Source organism: Hyperolius riggenbachi, chromosome 8 (assembly GCF_040937935.1).
Source record: "Hyperolius riggenbachi isolate aHypRig1 chromosome 8, aHypRig1.pri, whole genome shotgun sequence".
Classification (NCBI taxonomy): Eukaryota; Metazoa; Chordata; class Amphibia; order Anura; family Hyperoliidae; genus Hyperolius; species Hyperolius riggenbachi.
This window is the reverse complement of record NC_090653.1, coordinates 256,102,622-256,121,426: the sequence shown is the minus strand read 5'-3', so window position 1 is coordinate 256,121,426 and position 18,805 is coordinate 256,102,622. Positions and strand designations below refer to the sequence as shown.

Sequence of the window (18,805 nt, the reverse complement as noted above, 5' to 3'; positions counted from 1 at the left end):
ACAGGCGGGGAAGGGGGGGGTGGCAGCAATTTTCTCCTAAATTTGCCTCAGGCGGCAAAAAGTCTAGGGCCGGCCCTGCCTGCAGCTGCAGGCAGTCCATCGCTGGCTCCCCTGAAGTGTCCTGGTATCGACAAGCCTGACATGCGCTCATAAGCGCTGATTTATTTACCTTCCCTGGCTCCAGCAGGTGGCGCTGTTGCGGTTCTCAGCACGGAGATAGGCGAAAATAGCCGACCTCTGTCGGGTCTGCTCTACTGTGCAGGCGCAGGAAACTTGGGCGGTAGAGTGGCCTGACAGCGATCGGCTATTTCCTCCTATCTCCGAGCGGAGAGCCGATACTGCGCCTGCGCTGGAGCTGGGAAGGTGAATATTTACATCCCCGCTGTTCGGAAAGCTTTATCACCGCTGCTGTGGGACCGAGGAGGACGGAGGAATCCTCAATAGGATCCGGAGGCTTCCCCCTCCCGAGGTGAGGTTTTTTTCATTACAGGTTTTCTTTAAATTTCTCTTCTGTTCATTCACTTTGCATTGTTGTTAATCTTAAAAAAAATAACCTAATAACACTTCTACTTGTGAAAGTATTCTTATTATATGGCTTTTTTCACACCTACCTAAAACTGTTTCACAGTATTTTATACTTACAGTAAGCTGGTACAAGTGTTGCCCCCACGTTGTGGTGCTCTGCTTAAAATAATACAATCTTAAAGCGGAAAAAAACCCAGCAATTCTTCTTTGCTCTAAAACATTATTTACAGCATATTATATATTACCAGCATTTTTTTTTTTTACTAGAACAGCATTCAAAGGGTTAAACAAGGGACAGAAAAGCTCAATGCCGGGAAAACTGGACGCATCTGAACTGGAGATAATGTTATCTTGTGTTTAAAGGGAACCAGAGATGTACCATAGCTGGGAAAATGAAAAAGCTGTTATACATACCTGGGGCTTCCTCCAGCCCCATACGCACGGATCGATCCCACGCCGTCATCCACCGCTGCCCGCATCTACAAGAACCGCCTCCCGTCGCTGACGTCATCGCAGCCAGCTACGCTGGAGAAGTGCGCCCTCTACATATCTCTCCAGCGGCTGCTGCAGAGATACGCAAACAGCGCACTTCCCTTACGCTTAGACTGGCTCCAACTGACGGAACAGCGGGGAGCCGGTTCTCGTAGCTGCGGGCAGAGGAGGATGGCAGCATGGGATCAATCAGAGCGTTTGGGGCTGGAGGAAGCCCCAGGTATGTATAAAATCTTTATTTTTTCATCTCTAGTTCCCTTTAATTGTATCAAGTGAGGAATGTAATCAAACACTTCTCTGACACTGCAGACTCTCCTGAACACAGACAGACAGTCAGAAAGCATTTCTGCTTATATTTAAAGATGAAAAAAACCCAGTTATAAATAAAATGCAAAGTCAGCTTTCAGAGCAAAAAAAGTGTACTTTGGGAACGTATAATTTCTAAATGAATAATAATACTTATGCACAAAGCAAATATGATAACCATGTGGCATATAAAAAGTAGGAACACATGTTTTTATTGAATATTATGTCAGGGTTTTATACAGCTTTAAGGGAAACCTGAAGTGACTTAAAAAAATAGATACTTACCTAAGTAGTGGGAAGCATCTGAATGGTCCAGAGGCTTTCAAGATCCTCCTACAGCCCACGGTTCCAGCACAGGGTCCCTTCATAGCATAACTAATCAACAAGTGTTACAATTAGGCTTCTTCTGCCCCCGAGTGTGGCCGTGGATGAGTGCGTCCAGACTGGGCATGCACAAGCGAGGTCCAAGCATGCCCAGTAGATCGAAGCAAGGTGGAAAAAAGCCATGCATGATTAGCTTTGTTGTACTGGGCATGCCCAGACCTTACTGGTGCATGCCCAGTCTGGAGCCACTCAACCATGGAAGATGAAGAGAGACCCTGCGCTGATCTACAAAGATCTTGGAAGCCTCTGGACCATCCAGAGGCTTCTAACTACTGAGGTAAGTATCTTTTTCCACTTGCCCCACTACAGGTTTGTATGCAAACCTGAAGTGAACATCAACTTATGAGATAAGGAATTATATGTGTAGTACAGCCAAGAAATAAAACATAAGTAGCAAAGAGATAAGGTTTTACTGCAGGGAAGTTCAAAGGGTCCTTATTATTTTTTTATATAGCTTAAAAGACAGAGTGGAGTTTTAAAACTGCATCTGTGACAGTATGATGCAATGTCATGGAAATTAAAAAAAGCTATATAACTGAAAAGAAAATCTATTTTCTCTGCTACTAATGGTTTATTCATTATCCTTACTACACCTACAATGGGTAGTTTCATACGTTTTTTTCGTTTCAGGCTTGCTTTTACCAAAGCTCTGCTCAATTCCTTCTAGTGTACAAGGGACATGAAGGATAAGACTATTGGATTGCAAGCTCTTGCGCTCTAGAGACTGACGTTAATGGCAGTGCCTTGGTTGCAAAGTCCTGCAGAACCTTTGTGTTTGAGCAAGCCTATATGACATGAAGATAGCTAAGGATAGAAAGAGTCTGTATCCTGACCCTCACCTCCACACATGAGAAGGGATGGATAGTGATAGTGAATACGCACCATGTGAGATGCATATAACCAAATCATTTCCTGCACACCCTCAAGGCATTCCTATGAGAGTCTCACTCTTGCCAATTACCCATTGACCTGAATAGCCTTTAAATGAATTATTACTGATGCGCAAGGCAAGACACTTTTTTAAGGGAATAGAAGGGACTAGGAGAAATGCCATTTATCAAGGCTGGCAGCAGGCTGGCTCGGAGGGGGTTAAGCTGCCAGCGGGTCTGTGGGTGGCTTTCTTATTTGGGGAGAGAGAGAGAGAGAGAGAGTAGAGTCCCCCCACCACCCTCCTCTATTGGTGGAGACGGTGTCACTGCGGAGGACTGAGCTGGAGCTGGAGGGGGATACGACAGACTCTGAGCTTCATTTCAGCACCAAGGACAGCGGCATACAGACGGACAGCGACAGCACCCCCTCCCCTCTCTGGCTACTCTGCAGGCTGGACCCGACGCCGACGCTGCATCCAGCACCACCTACCTCCCCCAATGCACGACACAGCACCCCTTATAGCATAGCCCCCCCACCCCACCCCATATTATCTGTACAATCTACCTCCAAGGATCTTAATTCCATCTTCACACCCCATTAACTGCCTCTCTCTCTCCATTCCTGACACCTCTATCCAAAGCATCTCACACCTTTCTCCACCACCACCTCCTCCCCCCCACATTACTACCCCTCCTCTCCACACATTGGCACCCTAGGGGGCAGGAGGCAGCAGCAGCAGCAGACCAGAGTGGTCGCATCAGAGAAGGCTTTGGCATTGGTCCTATGAGATCTACCTAACAAGCATTGATCGTGTTACCTCCACCCCCTCCTCCTCCAGCCCCCCCTCTCCCCCATCCCCCCTGCCAAGCCAGGCTCCTCTCTCTCAGTCTGTGGCATCTCAGGTTCATCCTGTTGCAAGCTGGGGGGCTCCCCAAGAGCAGGACGTTGGCTCAGCCGGGGTGTGCCAAGTCCATGGACAGGATGCGCCTGTTCTTGCTGGCAGTGCTCTTCTTGTTCTCCTTCGCCCGGGCTGGGTGCGACCCCAAAATCGTCAATATCGGGGGGGTGTTGAGCACCAAGAAGCACGAGCAACTATTCCGGGAGGCTGTGAACCAAGCAAACAAGAGGCATGGCACCTGGAAGATCCAGCTCAATGCCACCTCTGTCACCCACAGGCCAAATGCCATCCAGATGGCTCTGTCCGTCTGCGAGGACCTCATCTCCAGCCAGGTAACTAGAGGGGGTGGGGGATGGTACAGGTGAAGAGAGGGGGGGGGGGGTGCAGGGGCAGACTGGAGAGTTTTATGGGAATAGAGGAAGGGGGCCAGGGGCGACTGGAGAGGTGTATGTGAGTAGGGTTGGAGTGGGTCAGGCTGGCAAGGTATATATGAATAGCTGGCATGGTGTATGTGAATAGATTGGAGAAGGAAAGATTGGTAAGGTGTATGTGAATAGGTTTGAGTGGAAGGCTGGCATTATGTATGTGAATGGAGTTGGAGAGGAGAAGGCTGGCATGGTGTATGTGAATAGGTTGGAGAGGAGAAGGCTGGCATTGTGTATGTGAATAGGTTGGAGGGGAAGGCTAGCCTGATGTATGAGAATAGGTTAGAGTGGAAGGCTGGCAAGGTGTATGTGAGAATATAGTGGTGGGTGGTACAGTGTGTGTACAGTGTGTGTGTGTACAGTGTGTAGTGCGTGTGTACAGTGTGTAGTGTGTGTGTGTGTGTGTGTGTGTGGGGGGGGGGTGTAGGGCAGGTAAAGACTGGCATACTGTAGTGTGAACAGGGTGGGGGGAGGGGGTACATGGCAGGGACAGGTGTATTTAGATATGGTGGTGATGGGCGGTGGTGTTGGTATGGGGTTGAGGTGTGTGTGTGTGTGTGTGTGGGGGGGGGGGGGGGGGGGAGGTACAGACTGGCATACTGTAGTGTGAACAGGGTGGGGGAGGGGGTACATGGCAGGGGTAGGTTTATTTAGACATGGTGGTGATGGGCGGTGGTGTTGGTATGGGAGTGGGGTTGAGCTGGGTGTGTTATGGGCAGGTTGGCATAGCGGATGTGAATGGTATGTGTGTGTGATGGGCGGTAGGACCAGAGTGACAGTCTATTAATAGAGTGGGAGAGATGTGTCGGGCAGTCGGGCACAGTGTATAATGTGGATCGTGTAACACTGCAGTCTACCCTCTGGCAATACACTGGGCATCAGTCAGTATGTGACATTTGCAGACGGGTACAAGGGTCATGTCACTGGCATAGAGTGGACCCTCGGGTCCATCCATAGGGCAATCTCTGTCGGCTTTTTCGAAATCACATTTTTTTAATCCTGGCATAAGCTGGGCGTCCCAATCAGATAAGGGTGGATATTAAATTGGCATTTGGCACGGTTATCTATATTTACTACTCGCATACTCCGTTGCCTTAGGTGGTGCCCACTGGCCTACTCAGATGTACCAGCTTGTCTTGCAAGTCCCCCATATTGGCATGAACTGAGCATAATGCCATTTTAAGCACTATCAATGAGGGCAGCTGTGGCATCACCGCGTTCTCGCCGTTCACTGCAGGCATTTCCATTCCTTGGCATAGCCAGTGCCCATGTCACATATCACAGTGTACATTCGTAGCAATTCACAGGACATCTTTTAGGTGCAGATTTTGGCATAACCTGTCCATGACGTCATTTTGCAGCACAGTAAAACGGGGATTTAACACATTACCCGTATTTAACATTATCATTAACATATATTTAACATTACATTACCCCATATTTACTATTTCCGAGGTTGGCATTGCCCTGCCCCTGCTATGCACTGATGTCCAAGGGAAATGCTGCCCTGTATAAACCTATAGACTTAACTCCTTCCTTCTCATGGGCATCTTAAGCTTGACGTCGTTCTCAGTCAGCACCACTGAGATGGGCATTTCTGTTGGCATATCCACATTGTTACTGGTCACAGCAGAGCATTTCCCTGGCATCCACCAATGCCTCCTGGGTACGTCATCTTGCAGTATCTGCTCAGCTACACGGGACATTACCATACATCCAAATCTTGGCATAAGCAGGGCACAATGCCATTGTGTGCAGGATACAGGGGGTAATTAACTGGCATACCCTCAAAAATACTATTGTCCTACAGAGCACAGTGTTAATATTCACTTACGATGCCCAGTGTACACGATGAAATGTCAATACAACTATAGAGATGGTCAATGAGACGTAAATTTCCCTGGCATGCAAATATAATGCAAGGTGTATGCAGCTTGGAATCGGACCAATCAAATTGACTTCTTGTCCTGTCTCAAATTACAGCATACAATTGCAAACTGCACACAATCAGTATTCTTGATCAAACAGCAAAGTGGTTTAGCAGGTTGTTTATTAAAGGAGACTGCAGGTGAGAGGTATATGGAGGATGCCATATTTATTTCTTTTTAAACAACACCAGTTGCCGGGCGGTCCTGCAAATCTATTTGGCTGCAGTAGTGTCTGAATAACACCAGAAACAAGCATGCAGCTAATCTTGCCAGATCTGACAATAATGTCAGAAACATCTGACCTGCTGCATGCTTGTTCAGGGGCTATGGCTAAAAGTAGAGGCAGAGGATCAGCAGGACTGCCAGGCAACTGGTATTGTTTAAATTAAAATAAATATGGCAGCCTCCATATCCCTCTCATTTCGGAATCCCTTTGAAGAGGCACAGCAGTGACTTTTAGTAGAATCCGGTAAATTATTCAGAATATCCACTTTTACATTAATTGTCCTGGAATCAGCATCAGAAACACTTCCAACAGCGTTATATTCCTGTATATTAGTATGTAGACCCGCCCTCCCACTGAGGCCTAGCCTAGGCTGTTTAGATAGGCGGAGTTCTATCCCCGCAGCATTCTGGGAGACAAGATATTTTTTCTTCTGGCTTTAAAACTCTCATGAACAAACATTCAACAGGGCTGCACGTAACAGGACTAAACATCTTGCCGCTTGTGATACATTTCAGAATGTAAATCAGGGAAAGTAAAGATGTTACAATGGCGAAACTTTGAGTAATTTATTAATTACTATTGTAAAAAAAATCTATATTATTCACCATTACTTACTGGCATAACCCACCTGGGCATAGTCATACTATAATTTGTTAGGTAAGGAAATATAGGTATTTAGGTGGCATAATTCACCATTCAGTAATAAGATACAATGGCATAAGCAGGTCTTCTGGGTAAAATCCTGCAATCTCCACTCAGCTACCCAGACTTTAATAGGGCATCTATAAAGCTCACATTTTGGCACAGACTGGGCACAAGGACATTTTCAGATAGATAGATATGGGCATTACATGGGCATGCCTCCATCGTGGCTATTCACAGCGAGGGCATAGGCATGTACCAATGTGTAGCATACACACTGCAGTCTTCTAGCAGCATAGATTTCTGCATGGCGACCCACACCTTGGCACAGAATGGGCACAGCGTCATTTTCAGCAACGTAAAGCAGAGGTAGAAAACCCACTCCTACTATTATCCATGCCTTTAGTGCCCTCACAATGAGAGATTGTTATTGAGAATAACATGCAGCTGGGTAGAAGGTTGCCACGGTATATTTGCTTTCTGTGCAATATTGGGTACATTGTTTGCATTATTACTGGGAGTGCGTGTTTATTGCACGTAACAGTCTGGTCGATACCTTGTTTTTCTGGAATAGAACAAGGAATGCATTCTAGTGCCATCCTAGGCATTGGCATTTAATGGGCAAACCACACTAACGTCTTATCAGCAGCACTTACATCTGAAGTAATCTATGCCTGCTGGCTTCTTATTATATTATAGGTTCCAAAAACCTCTAGACTGATGGTCAGACAGAATAAATTGGTTGATGGGTATAGTGCCACCGCCACGGGCATATTACAGGTAAACTTACTGTATATAGTTCACCTTCAGGCTGGCTAATTAGAAAGCACGAATTTGGGCACTGTAAAATCACTGCAATAATGAATCCTTGTATTAGCAATTTAGCATCATCCTGTTGAAGAAGGTGAACATGGCTTGGGTAGGCTCGTTACGTTTAACCATCCATGCACTGAAAATTAGTTACAGTGGACATATATATATATTGCCAGGAATGTGGGCAACAATGCCACTGAGGACACCGAGTCATGCAAAGCTTACATTAACCCAGGAAAATGCCCTCCCTGGAATGCAGTATAGAAGCCAGTACGAAATATATGTGTGATCGGCTGGGGTGCTGATGGGTATGGTGGCATCAGTCTGTGGTGTGAGGGCATTATCTGGGCACAGGGATAATAGGACAGAATGAGCAGGGGGGGGAGGGGTGTGTGTGATGGGTTGGGGCACAGGTGGGTATGGTGGCATCACATCAGTCTGTGGTGTGAGTCTGGGCACAGGGATAATGAGGTGATGTGATGTGTGTTGTACATTATGTGTGATGGGCTGGGGCACAGATGGGTATGGTGGCATTAGTCTGTAGTGTGAGGGCATTATCTGGGCACAGGGATAATGAGGTGATGTGATATGTGTTATGTGTGATGGGTAGGTGCACAGATGGGCATGGTGGCATCAGTCTGTGGTGTGAGGACATTATCTGGGCACAGGGATAATGAGGTGATGTGATATGTGTTATGTGTTATGGGTAGGGGCACAGATGGGTATGGTGGCATCAGTCTGTGGTGTGAGGGCATTATCTGGGCACAGGGATAATGAGGTGATGTGATATGTGTTATGTGTGATGGGTAGGGGCACAGATGGGTATGGTGGCATCAGTCTGTAGTGTGAGGGCATTATCTGGGCACAGGGATAATGAGGTGATGTGATATGTGTTATGTGTGATGGGCTGGGGCACAGATGGGTATGGTGGCATTAGTCTGTGGTGTGACGGCATTATCTGGGCACAGGGATAATGAGGGTGATGTGATTGTTATGTGTGATGGGCTGGGGCACAGATGGGTATGGTGGCATCAGTCTGTAGTGTGAGGACATTATCTGGGCACAGGGATAATGAGGGTGATGTGATATGTGTTATGTGTGATGGGCTGTGGTACAGATGGGTATGGTGGCATCAGTCTGTAGTGTGAGGACATTATCTGGGCACAGGGATAGTGAGGGTGATGTGTTATGTGTGATGGGCTGGGGCACAGGTGGGTATGGTGGCATCAGTCTGTAGTGTGAGGACATTATCTGGGCACAGGGATAGTGAGGGCGATGTGTTATGTGTTATGTGTGATGGGCTGGGGCACAGGTGGGTATGGTGGCATCAGTCTGTAGTGTGAGGGCATTATCTGGGCACAGGGATAATGAGGATGATGTGATTGTTATGTGTGATAGGTAGGGGCACAGATGGGTATGGTGGCATCAGCCTATGGCATGTGGGGGCATTATCTGGGCACAGGGATAATGAGGGTGATGTGATATGTGTGATGGGCTGGGGCAAAGATGGATATGGTGGCATCAGTCTGTGGTGTGAGGGTATTATCTGGGCACAGGGATAATGAGGGTGATGTGATATGTGTGATGGGCTGGGGTACAGATGGGTATGGTGGCACCAGTCTGTAGTGTGAGGGCATTATCTGGGCACAGGGATAATGAGGGTGATGTGATGTGTGTTATACATTATGTGTGATGGGCTGGGGCACAGATGGGTATGGTGGCATTAGTCTGCAGTGTGAGGGCATTATCTGGGCACAGGGATAATGAGGGTGATGTGATATGTGATATGTGTGATGGGCTGGGGCACAGATGGGTATGGTGGCATTAGTCCGTAGTGTGAGGGCATTATCTGGGCACAGGGATAATGAGGGTGATGTGATGTGTGTTATGTGTGATGGGTAGGGGCACAGATGGGTATGGTGGCATCAGTCTGTAGTGTGTGGGCATTATCTGGGCACAGGGATAATGAGGGTGATATGATTGTTATATGTGATGGGCTGGGGCACAGATGGGTATGGTGGTATCAGCCTATGGCGTGTGGGGGCATTTACTGGGCACAGGGATAACGAGGGTGATGTGATATGTGTGATGGGCTGGGGCACAGATGGGTATGGTGGCATTAGTCTGTGGTGTGACGGCATTATCTGGGCACAGGGATAATGAGGGTGATGTGATTGTTATGTGTGATGGGCTGGGGCACAGATGGGTATGGTGGCATCAGTCTGTAGTGTGGGGGCATTATCTGGGCACAGGGATAATGAGGGTGATGTGATTGTTATGTGTGATGGGCTGGGGCACAGATGGGTATGGTGGCATCAGTCTGTGGTGCGAGGGTATTGTCTGGGCACAGGGATAATGAAGGTGATGTGATATGTGTTATGTGTGATGGGCTGGGGCACAGATGGGTATGGTGGCATCAGTCTGTGGTGTGAGGGTATTATCTGGGCACAGGGATAATGAGGGTGATGTGATGTGTGTTATGTGTGATGGGCTGGGGCACAGATGGGTATGGTGGCATCAGCCCATGGCATGTGGGGGCATTATCTGGGCACAGGGATAATGAGGGTGATGTGTTATGTGTGATGGTGGGGGCACAGATGGGTATGGTGGCATCAGTCTGTAGTGTGTGGGCATTATCTGGGCACGGGGATAATGAGGGTGATGTGATTGTTATATGTGATGAGCTGGGGCACAGATGGGTATGGTGGCATCAGCCTATGGCGTGTGGGGGAATTATCTGGGCACAGGGATAATGAGGGTGATGTGATATGTGTGATGGGCTGGGGCACATATGGGTATGGTGGCATTAGTCTGTAGTGGGAGGGTATTATCTGGGCACAGGGATAATGAGGGTGATGTGTTATGTGTGATGGGCTGGGGCACAGATGGGTATGGTGGCATCAGTCTGTAGTGTGGGGGCATTATCTGGGCACAGAGATAATGAGGGTGATGTGATTGTTATGTGTGATGGGCTGGGGCACAGATGGGTATGGTGGCATCAGTCTGTGGTGTGAGGGTATTATCTGGGCACAGGGATAATGAGGGTGATGTGATGTGTGTTATGTGTGATGGGCTGGGGCACAGATGGGCATGGTGGCATCAGCCCATGGCATGTGGGGGCATTATCTGGGCACAGGGATATTGAGGGTGATGTGATATGTGTGATGGGCTGGGGCACAGATGGGTATGGTGGCATCAGTCTGTGGCGTGTGTGGGCATTATCTGGGCACAGGGATAATGAGTGTGATGTGATATGTGTTATATGTGATGGGTAGGAGCACAGATGGGTATGGTGGCATCAGTCTGTAGTGTGAGGGCATTATCTGGGCACAGGGATAATGAGGGTTGTGTGATATGTGTGATGGGCTGGGGCACAGATAGGTATGGTGGCATCAGTCTGTGGCGTGTGTGGGCATTATCTGGGCACAGGGATAATGAGGGTGATGTGATATGTGTTATGTGTGATGGGCTGGGGCACAGATGGGTATGGTGGCATCAGTCTGTAGTGTGAGGGCATTATCTGGGCACAGGGATAAAAAAGTGTGATGTGATATGTGTTATGTGTGATGGGTAGGGGCACAGATGGGTATGGTGGCATCAGTCTGTGGTGTAAGGGCATTATCTGGGCACAGGGATAATGAGGGTGATGTGATGTCTGTTATTCATTATGTGTGATCGGCTGGGGCACAGATGGGTATGGTGGCATCAGTCTGTAGTGTGAGGGCATTATCTGGGTACAGGGATAATGAGGGTGATGTGATATGTGTTATGTGTGATGGGCTGGGGTACAGATGGGTATGGTGACATCAGTCTGTAGTGTGAGGGCATTATCTGGGCACAGGGATAATGAGGGTGATGTGATATGTGTTATGTGTGATGGGCTGGGGTACAGATGGGTATGGTGGCACCAGTCTGTAGTGTGAGTGCATTATCTGGGCACAGGGATAATGAGGGTGATGTGATGTGTGTTATACATTATGTGTGATGGGCTGGGGCACAGATGGGTATGGTGGCATCAGTCTGTGGTGTGAGGGCATTATCTGGGCACAGGAATAATGAGGGTGATGTGTTATGTGTGATGGGCTGGGGCACAAATGGGTATGGTGGCATCAGTCTGTGGTGTAGGGGTATTATCTGGGCACAGGGATAATGAGGGTGATATGATATGTGTTATGTGTGATGGGCTGGGGCACAGATGGGTATGGTGGCATCAGTCTGTGGTGTGGGGGCATTATCTGGGCACACGGATAATGAGGGTGATGTGATATGTGTTATGTGTGATGGGCTGGGGCACAGATGGGTATGGTGGCATCAGTCTGTAGTGTGAGTGCATTATCTGGGCACAGGGATAGTGAGGGTGATGTGATATGTGTTATGTGTGATGGGTAGGGGCACAAATGGGAATGGTGGCATCGGTCTGTGTGGTGTGAGGGCATTATCTGGGCACAGGGATAATGAGGGTGATGTGATATGTGTGATGGGTTGGGGCACAGGTGGGTATGGTGGCATCAGTCTGTGGTGTGAGGGTATTATCTGGGCACAGGGATAATGAGGGTGATGTGATTGCTATGTTTGATGGTTTGGGGTACAGATGGGTATGGTGGCATCAGTCTGTGGTGTGGGGGCATTATCTGGGCACAGGGATAACAAGAATGAGGTGTGTTATACTGTATTGTGGTGGGTGCTGGCACGGTGCATGGATGTCTAGGTTCTGCATGCAGCAGCGTGGCTGTTATATAATAGAGTTTGAGCCAGCCCTCTCCCCATCCCTGCCCCCTCTCTGTGCATATATATAAGGATGCATGATATAGATATATACTGCAGATGAAGCTGAGTAGGTGAAGATATAAGATGGCCCCTGTGCTGTGTAATTCCTGCACGCAGCTCTGTGTGTGGAACATTCTTTCTCTATATTGAGCTGTGTATTACATGAATATGCCTGCAGAGGAGACACTACCCCTCCTCTATGGGGAACAGCTGTGATCAGAGGCCCCCCACTAGTAGCAGAGCTCTGCACCACTGCACTGCATAGTGTGTGTGTGTGTGTGTGTGTGTGTGTGTGTGTGTGTGTGTGTGTGTGTGTGTGTGTGTGTGTGTGTGTGTGTGTGTGTGTGTGTCTAAATAAACTGTGTGTGTACAGTGTGTGTGTGTGTGTGTATACAGTGTGTGTCTATATAAACTGTGTGTGTGTACTGTGTGTATATAGTGTGTGTACGTGTGTGTGTATAAACTGAGTGTGTGTGTGTGTGTATGTGTGTGCATGTATAAACTGTGTGTGTGTATAAACTGTGTGTGTGTGTGTGTGTGTGTGTGTGTGTGTGTGTGTGTGTGTGTGTGCGTGCGCGCGCGCGTGTAAACTGTGTGTGTGTAAACTGTGTGTTTGTGTATACAGTGTGTGTGTGTGTATGTACAGTGTGTGTGTGTGTACAGTGTGTGTGTGTGTGTGTACAGTGTGTGTACAGTGTGTGTGTGTACAGTGTGTGTGTGTGTGTGTGTGTGTGTGTGTGTGTATACACAGTGTGTGTGTGTGTGTGTGTGTGCACAGTGTGTGTGTGTGTCTGTGTGTACAGTGTGTGTGTGTCTGTGTGTGTGTGTGTGTGTGTCTGTGTCTGTGTCTGTGTGTGTGTGTGTGTTTACAGTGTGTGTGTATACAGTTTGTATAGAGTGTGTGTGTGTGTGTGTTTTTGTATACAGTATGTGTGTGTGTGTGTGTGTACAGTAACTGTGTGTACACAATGTGGGGTAAATGTGAATGTGTTTAACCAGTGTGTGTGTACAGGATATGATGAATATATGTGTGTGTGTACAGTGTGTACTGAATCAGTGTGTGACTATAGTTGTATAGTCTGCGTATGTACTGTATGTGTAACGTGTGTGTGTGTGTGTTTCTATGTGAATGTGTATGTGTGTGTGTGTTTCTATGTGAATGTGTATATGTAATTGTGTGTACAGCAAGAAGAGTATTTCCATGTGTATAAAGCTTACAAGCATGCTCACTATGTGTTGTTGAATATGTACAGTATGTGTTTTAAAACAGTTGTACAGTGCGTGTGTGTGTGTGTGTGTGTGTGTGTGTACAGTCTGTACAGTGTGTGCTGATTGTGTGTGCTTGTGCTTTATGTTTAATGTGTACAGTTGTACTATTTGTGTGTGTGTGTGTGTGTGTGTGTGTGTGTGTGGTGTGTGTTGTGTGTGTGTGTGTGTGTTTGTTGTGTGTTGTGTGTGTGTGTGTGTTTTGTGTGTGTTTGTTGTGTGTTTGTTGTGTGTGTGTTGTGTGTGTGTGTGTTGTGTGTGTGGGTGTGGGTGTGTTTGTTGTGTGTGTGTGTTGTGTGGGTGTGTGTGTGTACAGTCAGTGGCGTAACTATAATTCATGGGGGTCCCCTAGCCTAGAAAATAGAAAACCTTGATGAGGTCCCCACAATGTTCCCTTGCCTCCCCCTGGTGACCGTCACAGCCTTGGGGCCCATCTCACAAGGGCCATAATACAAGTGCTGCCATCATGATCTTCACACCCAAAATAAGTGTAGCCACACAAACACCAGATCTGAAGTATAGTGCCCTGTATGAGAGGAAGGGATGGTTAGTAGATCGGGCCTCCCACCGCTCTGGGCCCCCCTGCTCCCCTCTAGTTACGCCCCTGTGTACAGTTTGTTCAGAACATGTGTGTATGTCTTCAGCGTTTGTGTATGAGTGTTCATGCTTGAGTATATCTAGTGTGCTCGTGTGTGTGTGTGTGTATGTCACCCAGTCTATATTCTGTAGTGCACCTAAGTGTTATTATGTTATTTATTACTATGTTATTTGTTACTATGTTATTTGTCCTATTTCATTCCTGCTGTTACGTGTTTGATACTGTAAATATTTTCATGTCTTTTTGATAGTGTTGAAACATTACTGTGTGTTATGGATGTTTTTTTTATGCATATTTGCTTTTGACTATCATTCAGAGCATCATTGTATTTGTTTGCATGTATATGAGTGTGTGCGCATCTTTTTGCTATGGTCATCTAGTGCGTGTTTAATTCAAAGTCCCTCCTTGTAGTTTTTTTTGTTCTTTCTTTCTATGTAATGTGTGTATTTATGTTATGGGGTGTATTATGTGCTGTGTTTTATGTCGTCTTTGTTGTGCTGTGTTTTTTGTGTGTATGTATGATAACATACATACATTTATGTGGTTTTTGTTTCTGTGTGTGGGTGTCATCATCATAAACTGTTTTCATTCCTTGGCTGTGTTTGTGTCATTGATACCTGTACACAGTGTGTGTAAATGTCTGAATGTTTGCTATTTATTGGTGAATACAGAGTTGCCTGTGTGTGTGTTTTCATGTGTGTGCAGAGTGTTGTATGTGTGTGTATATGTAACATATGTCTGTATGTGGAGTACATAGAATGTGTGTGTTGATGTTTAGTGTAATGTAAACTATAGTGTAAACATCTGTTTCCTGTATAGGCAGCCCACAGCTATGCTTCCTTTATAGAGTTCTCCTCATAGAGTACCAAACAATGCAACCCTACACATTCATTGTGCATGTAAATGGCTGTTATAGCTCTCAGCCTAGTAAGACTCCATCTTGTGAAAAGGCTGTATAGATATTTTATGTTCTTGTCCCTCCTCCTCTTCCCTGTGTCTGAGTTGCTTCTGTGCATTCCAATGAAGCTGCCTGCGTCCGCATTGCAGCCTGCCTTACCCCACACTGCACTACCTGACAGAGCCAAAGGCACAGCGCAATGTTCAATAAATGTGTTTGAGCAGGATGTTCTGAATCAGATGATACCGTTTATTGGTTAATTTATAGGGGCTAGGGGTGCAGAGGTAGCGACCGCATCGGGGCCCTTGGGCCAGAGGGGCCCCAAAGGGCCCGCCTTCAACTACAGTATAAGCCCTCTATTGGTCCTGTGCTCATAATAATCACTTTTATAGATACTTTGAATAGTAGTAATCATTAGCAAACTGTTCCCCAGCTCCTTCTTGCACCTCTGACACTGTGGAAATCCTTGGCAGGTTTTGTTGTGCCACATCAAGTGTTATGTATACACTGCTTGGTGGGAGGAGGGGGGGCAATGTAAAATTTGCGCCAGGGCCCATAGCTCCATAGCTACACCACTGGTGGTAATCATTAGCAAACTGTTCCCCATCCCCTTCTTGCACCTCTGACACTGTGGTTGACATTGGAAGGTTTTAGTGTGCCTTATCATTTGCTATGTATAGAGTGCTTGGTGCGATCAATGTAAAACTTGCATCGAGGCCCACAGCTCCTTAACTACGCCACTCCTAATTTAACTGTGTTTTGTCTGTCCATCTGTTTATCCACCTTTATTCATTTAGTTGTCTGTCTCTGTCCATTCACCCATCATTGTCTGCCCATACGTCTACCTATTATCTATCTATCTATCTATCTATCTATCTATCTATCTATCTACCTGTAATAGATAGCGGAGATGCCGCCGCAGCGGTGAGCGGCATGGCGGCTGTATCCGTGTCTCAGCCGGCAGTTACATGGTGGAATTTTGCCTGGTCCGTCAGTTGCACATAGACTGAGGGCTACGCGCGCACGCCAGGTGACAGGACCTTTATGCGAATAGAAGGGGAGTCAGCTGATCGGCCGGTCAGCTGACTCCAGCAGTGCTCCTGATTGGTTATGTGACTAGGGCGGCGCTGTGGAGCGCTCTCAGTATATATAGGACCTGCCTGTCAGTAGCTCCTCGTCTGCTGTTGCAAATGCTACGTGTTAGCACTCAGACCTTAGTCAGATCCCAAAGTGTGCTAGAACCAGCAGGAGCTGGGGATCCACATTTAGTCAGATTCTTTTGATAGCTAAAGTACTAACTGAATTGTATTATTTGTTATGACCTTCTGCTAGCCTTGACTACTCTTCTGCTTACTGATTCTGTGCTTCTGCCTATCTGATCCTGTTGCCGACTCAGCCTGAACTCTACTCTGATTTAAGCCTTCTGTCTTTGTACCGTATCTGTCCGTTTGTTGACGAATCTGCTTGTCTGACTCTCCTGCCCTCACCAGTGAGCCTAGTCTCTGGTGAGTGATTCTCTGTACAGCTTAATCACCTGCTCCTTAGGTGACCAGTAGCTGCAGTACAGTCTTAATCACCTGCTCCTCAGGTGACCAGTAGCTGCAGTACAATCTTAATCACCTGCTTTTCAGGTGATTAGAAGTTGCAGTACATTCTTGATCTCCTGCCCCTCAGGTGATCACCTGCTGCAGTACTGTCTGAATCACCCGCTCCACGGGTGATCAGTATACATTGTCTTACTGTGCACCACCCGCTCCTCGGGTGAACTGATTACTAGTTCATCTGCATCTCCAGCTTGCTGGAGTGCTGATCCCTGTGTTCTATAGAGATATCTCCCTCTACCAGCTTCTCTGGGGGAGTTGGTATCTCTATCTGTATTACTGTTGCACCAAACACCTATCTTTACATCTGGTTGTCCTGTGTCTCGCTATACTCACATTATTGGTGATTCTGCAGATCACCACATAATCCGGTATAGTATCTGTATTATTGGTGATACTGCAGATCACCAATAATCAGAAAATCTGTTCTTGCTGACACCAATCGTTACACTATCTATGTATCTATCTATCTATCTATCTATCTATCTATCTATCTATCTATCTATCAATCAATCATCTCATGGAAGTAGCAATCACCCCTGTGATCCCTGCCATCGCAGAGGGTCCAGAGGCTTTGGACCCCTCCCTTTCCCCAAACGCAAGTGCAGATTATTAGCAAAGAAACCTCCCCATTCACTCACGAAAGCTGCCTGCAGGAGTGCCTGTAATTTTATCCTGCTTCCAGAGGCTGCTTCACAGCAGAACACTCTATGCTAACATTTGCCGGCTCCCAATCCCATGGGGTTCGGGGACCAATAGGGCCCCGTGCTATCATTTTTTGCAGGGGGTCCTATTAAGTCTAGCTACGCCCCTGAATCATCTGTCTGTCTGTCTATCTATCTATCTATCTATCTATCTATCTATCTATCTATGAATCATCTATCTATCTATCTATCTATCTATCTATCTATCTATCTATCTATCTAATGCTGGGAATATTTGATGAGTTTTTTTGGCAGATTTACTTTCCGATCGATTTTCCAATCATTTTTCTGATCAATTTCCATCACTTCTTTGAGAAAATGTATCAGAAAAATGATCGAAGCCTGACCGGACCTGTCAAAAATTATCTATTGAGCCAGCTATCTTTCCTTCAGATTTGATCTTTAGATGCAATTTTTATGGTCGAATTGTATAATTAATAGAGGGGACTGGCCGACAATGGGGAGCTTTTTGGTAAATGGGACCCTTCCCACTATCAAGGACCTGTTGCCTAAAAATAAGAGTAGTCCGGATTTGTCGGAATGGTTCCAATACCAACAGATATGTAGCTTTGCTAAATCACTTTCTCCACTATCTCAGATAAAGAGGAGCTGCATGCAGGGGCATAACTAGAAGTCCCTGGGCCCCCTGCAAGAATTTGAGCGGCCCCCGCCCACCCTGGGGCCCGCTCATGGCAGTTTTAGGGGGGCAGGAGAGGTCGCAGCATGAGGGGAGAGCTTGGTAGCACGTCGGTGGGGAGGGGGGACGTTTCCCCCCCCCCTCCCTCACCTCGGGCTCTCCCCTCTGCGCTCCCCTCCTGCGTCTATGTAAGTGTTAGCAGTAGTGGCAGCTATAATTACCTCCATTCACCACCGGAGGTCGCCGATCTGCAAGGGCTTCTCATTACTTTCACATTACTTCCTACAGGAAGTAATGTGAAGCCCTTGCAGAACGGCAACCTCCGTGGTGGATGGAGGTGATTATAGCTGCTGCCGCCGCCGCCGCCGCTGCTGCTGACGCTTACATAGAGGCAGGAGGGGAGCGCAGAGGGGAGAGCCCGAGGTGAGGGAGGGGGCTTGGACCGTCCCCCCATCCCACCGACGTGCTAACAAGCTCTCCCCTCATGCTGTGACCCCTCCTGCCCCCCCCAAAACGACCATGAGCGGGCCCCCCTGCGGGGGCAGGGACTGCTTCCCCTATTGTTACGCCAGTGGCTGCACAGCCTTTGAGAATCTATGCGTCAGTGAACATCGCCCAGATCATGTTCTATCAAAAATTTACAAAATTCTCCTGGATATCTCTCCCTGCCAGTTTAATCAAATTCAAGTACAATGGGAAGGAGATTTAGGTAAACAGTTCTCATCTAGGGACTGGAAAAAGGCACTGGCCCTGACGCATGGGTCCTCCAGGTCGTGTAAAGTACAGGAAAGAAATTATAGGCTGTTTAATTACCGGATGGTTTCG

The 18,805-nt window shown here is 47.2% G+C and overlaps 1 protein-coding gene across 11 annotated transcripts in view; it reads left to right on the top strand.

The window, feature by feature from the left end:
* GRIN1 (glutamate ionotropic receptor NMDA type subunit 1) overlaps positions 1-18,805 on the top strand; it is a 199,413-nt gene that overhangs the window by 788 nt on the left and 179,820 nt on the right. For 5 of the 11 annotated variants that reach the window (XR_011023218.1, XR_011023219.1, XR_011023217.1 and 2 more), the window contains exon 1: positions 2,837-3,807. The exons of 1 other annotated variant lie outside the window; for it this stretch is intronic. Coding sequence is in view for 6 of the 10 variants with exons in the window: in XM_068248662.1 (XP_068104763.1) it covers positions 3,550-3,807 (258 nt within the window). In the remaining 4 variants the exon portion in view is untranslated. Of the gene's footprint in view, positions 1-2,836; positions 3,808-18,805 lie in introns of those variants that run through there. 5 more of the 11 variants (XM_068248664.1, XM_068248668.1, XM_068248666.1 and 2 more) reach the window with 3 other exon arrangements.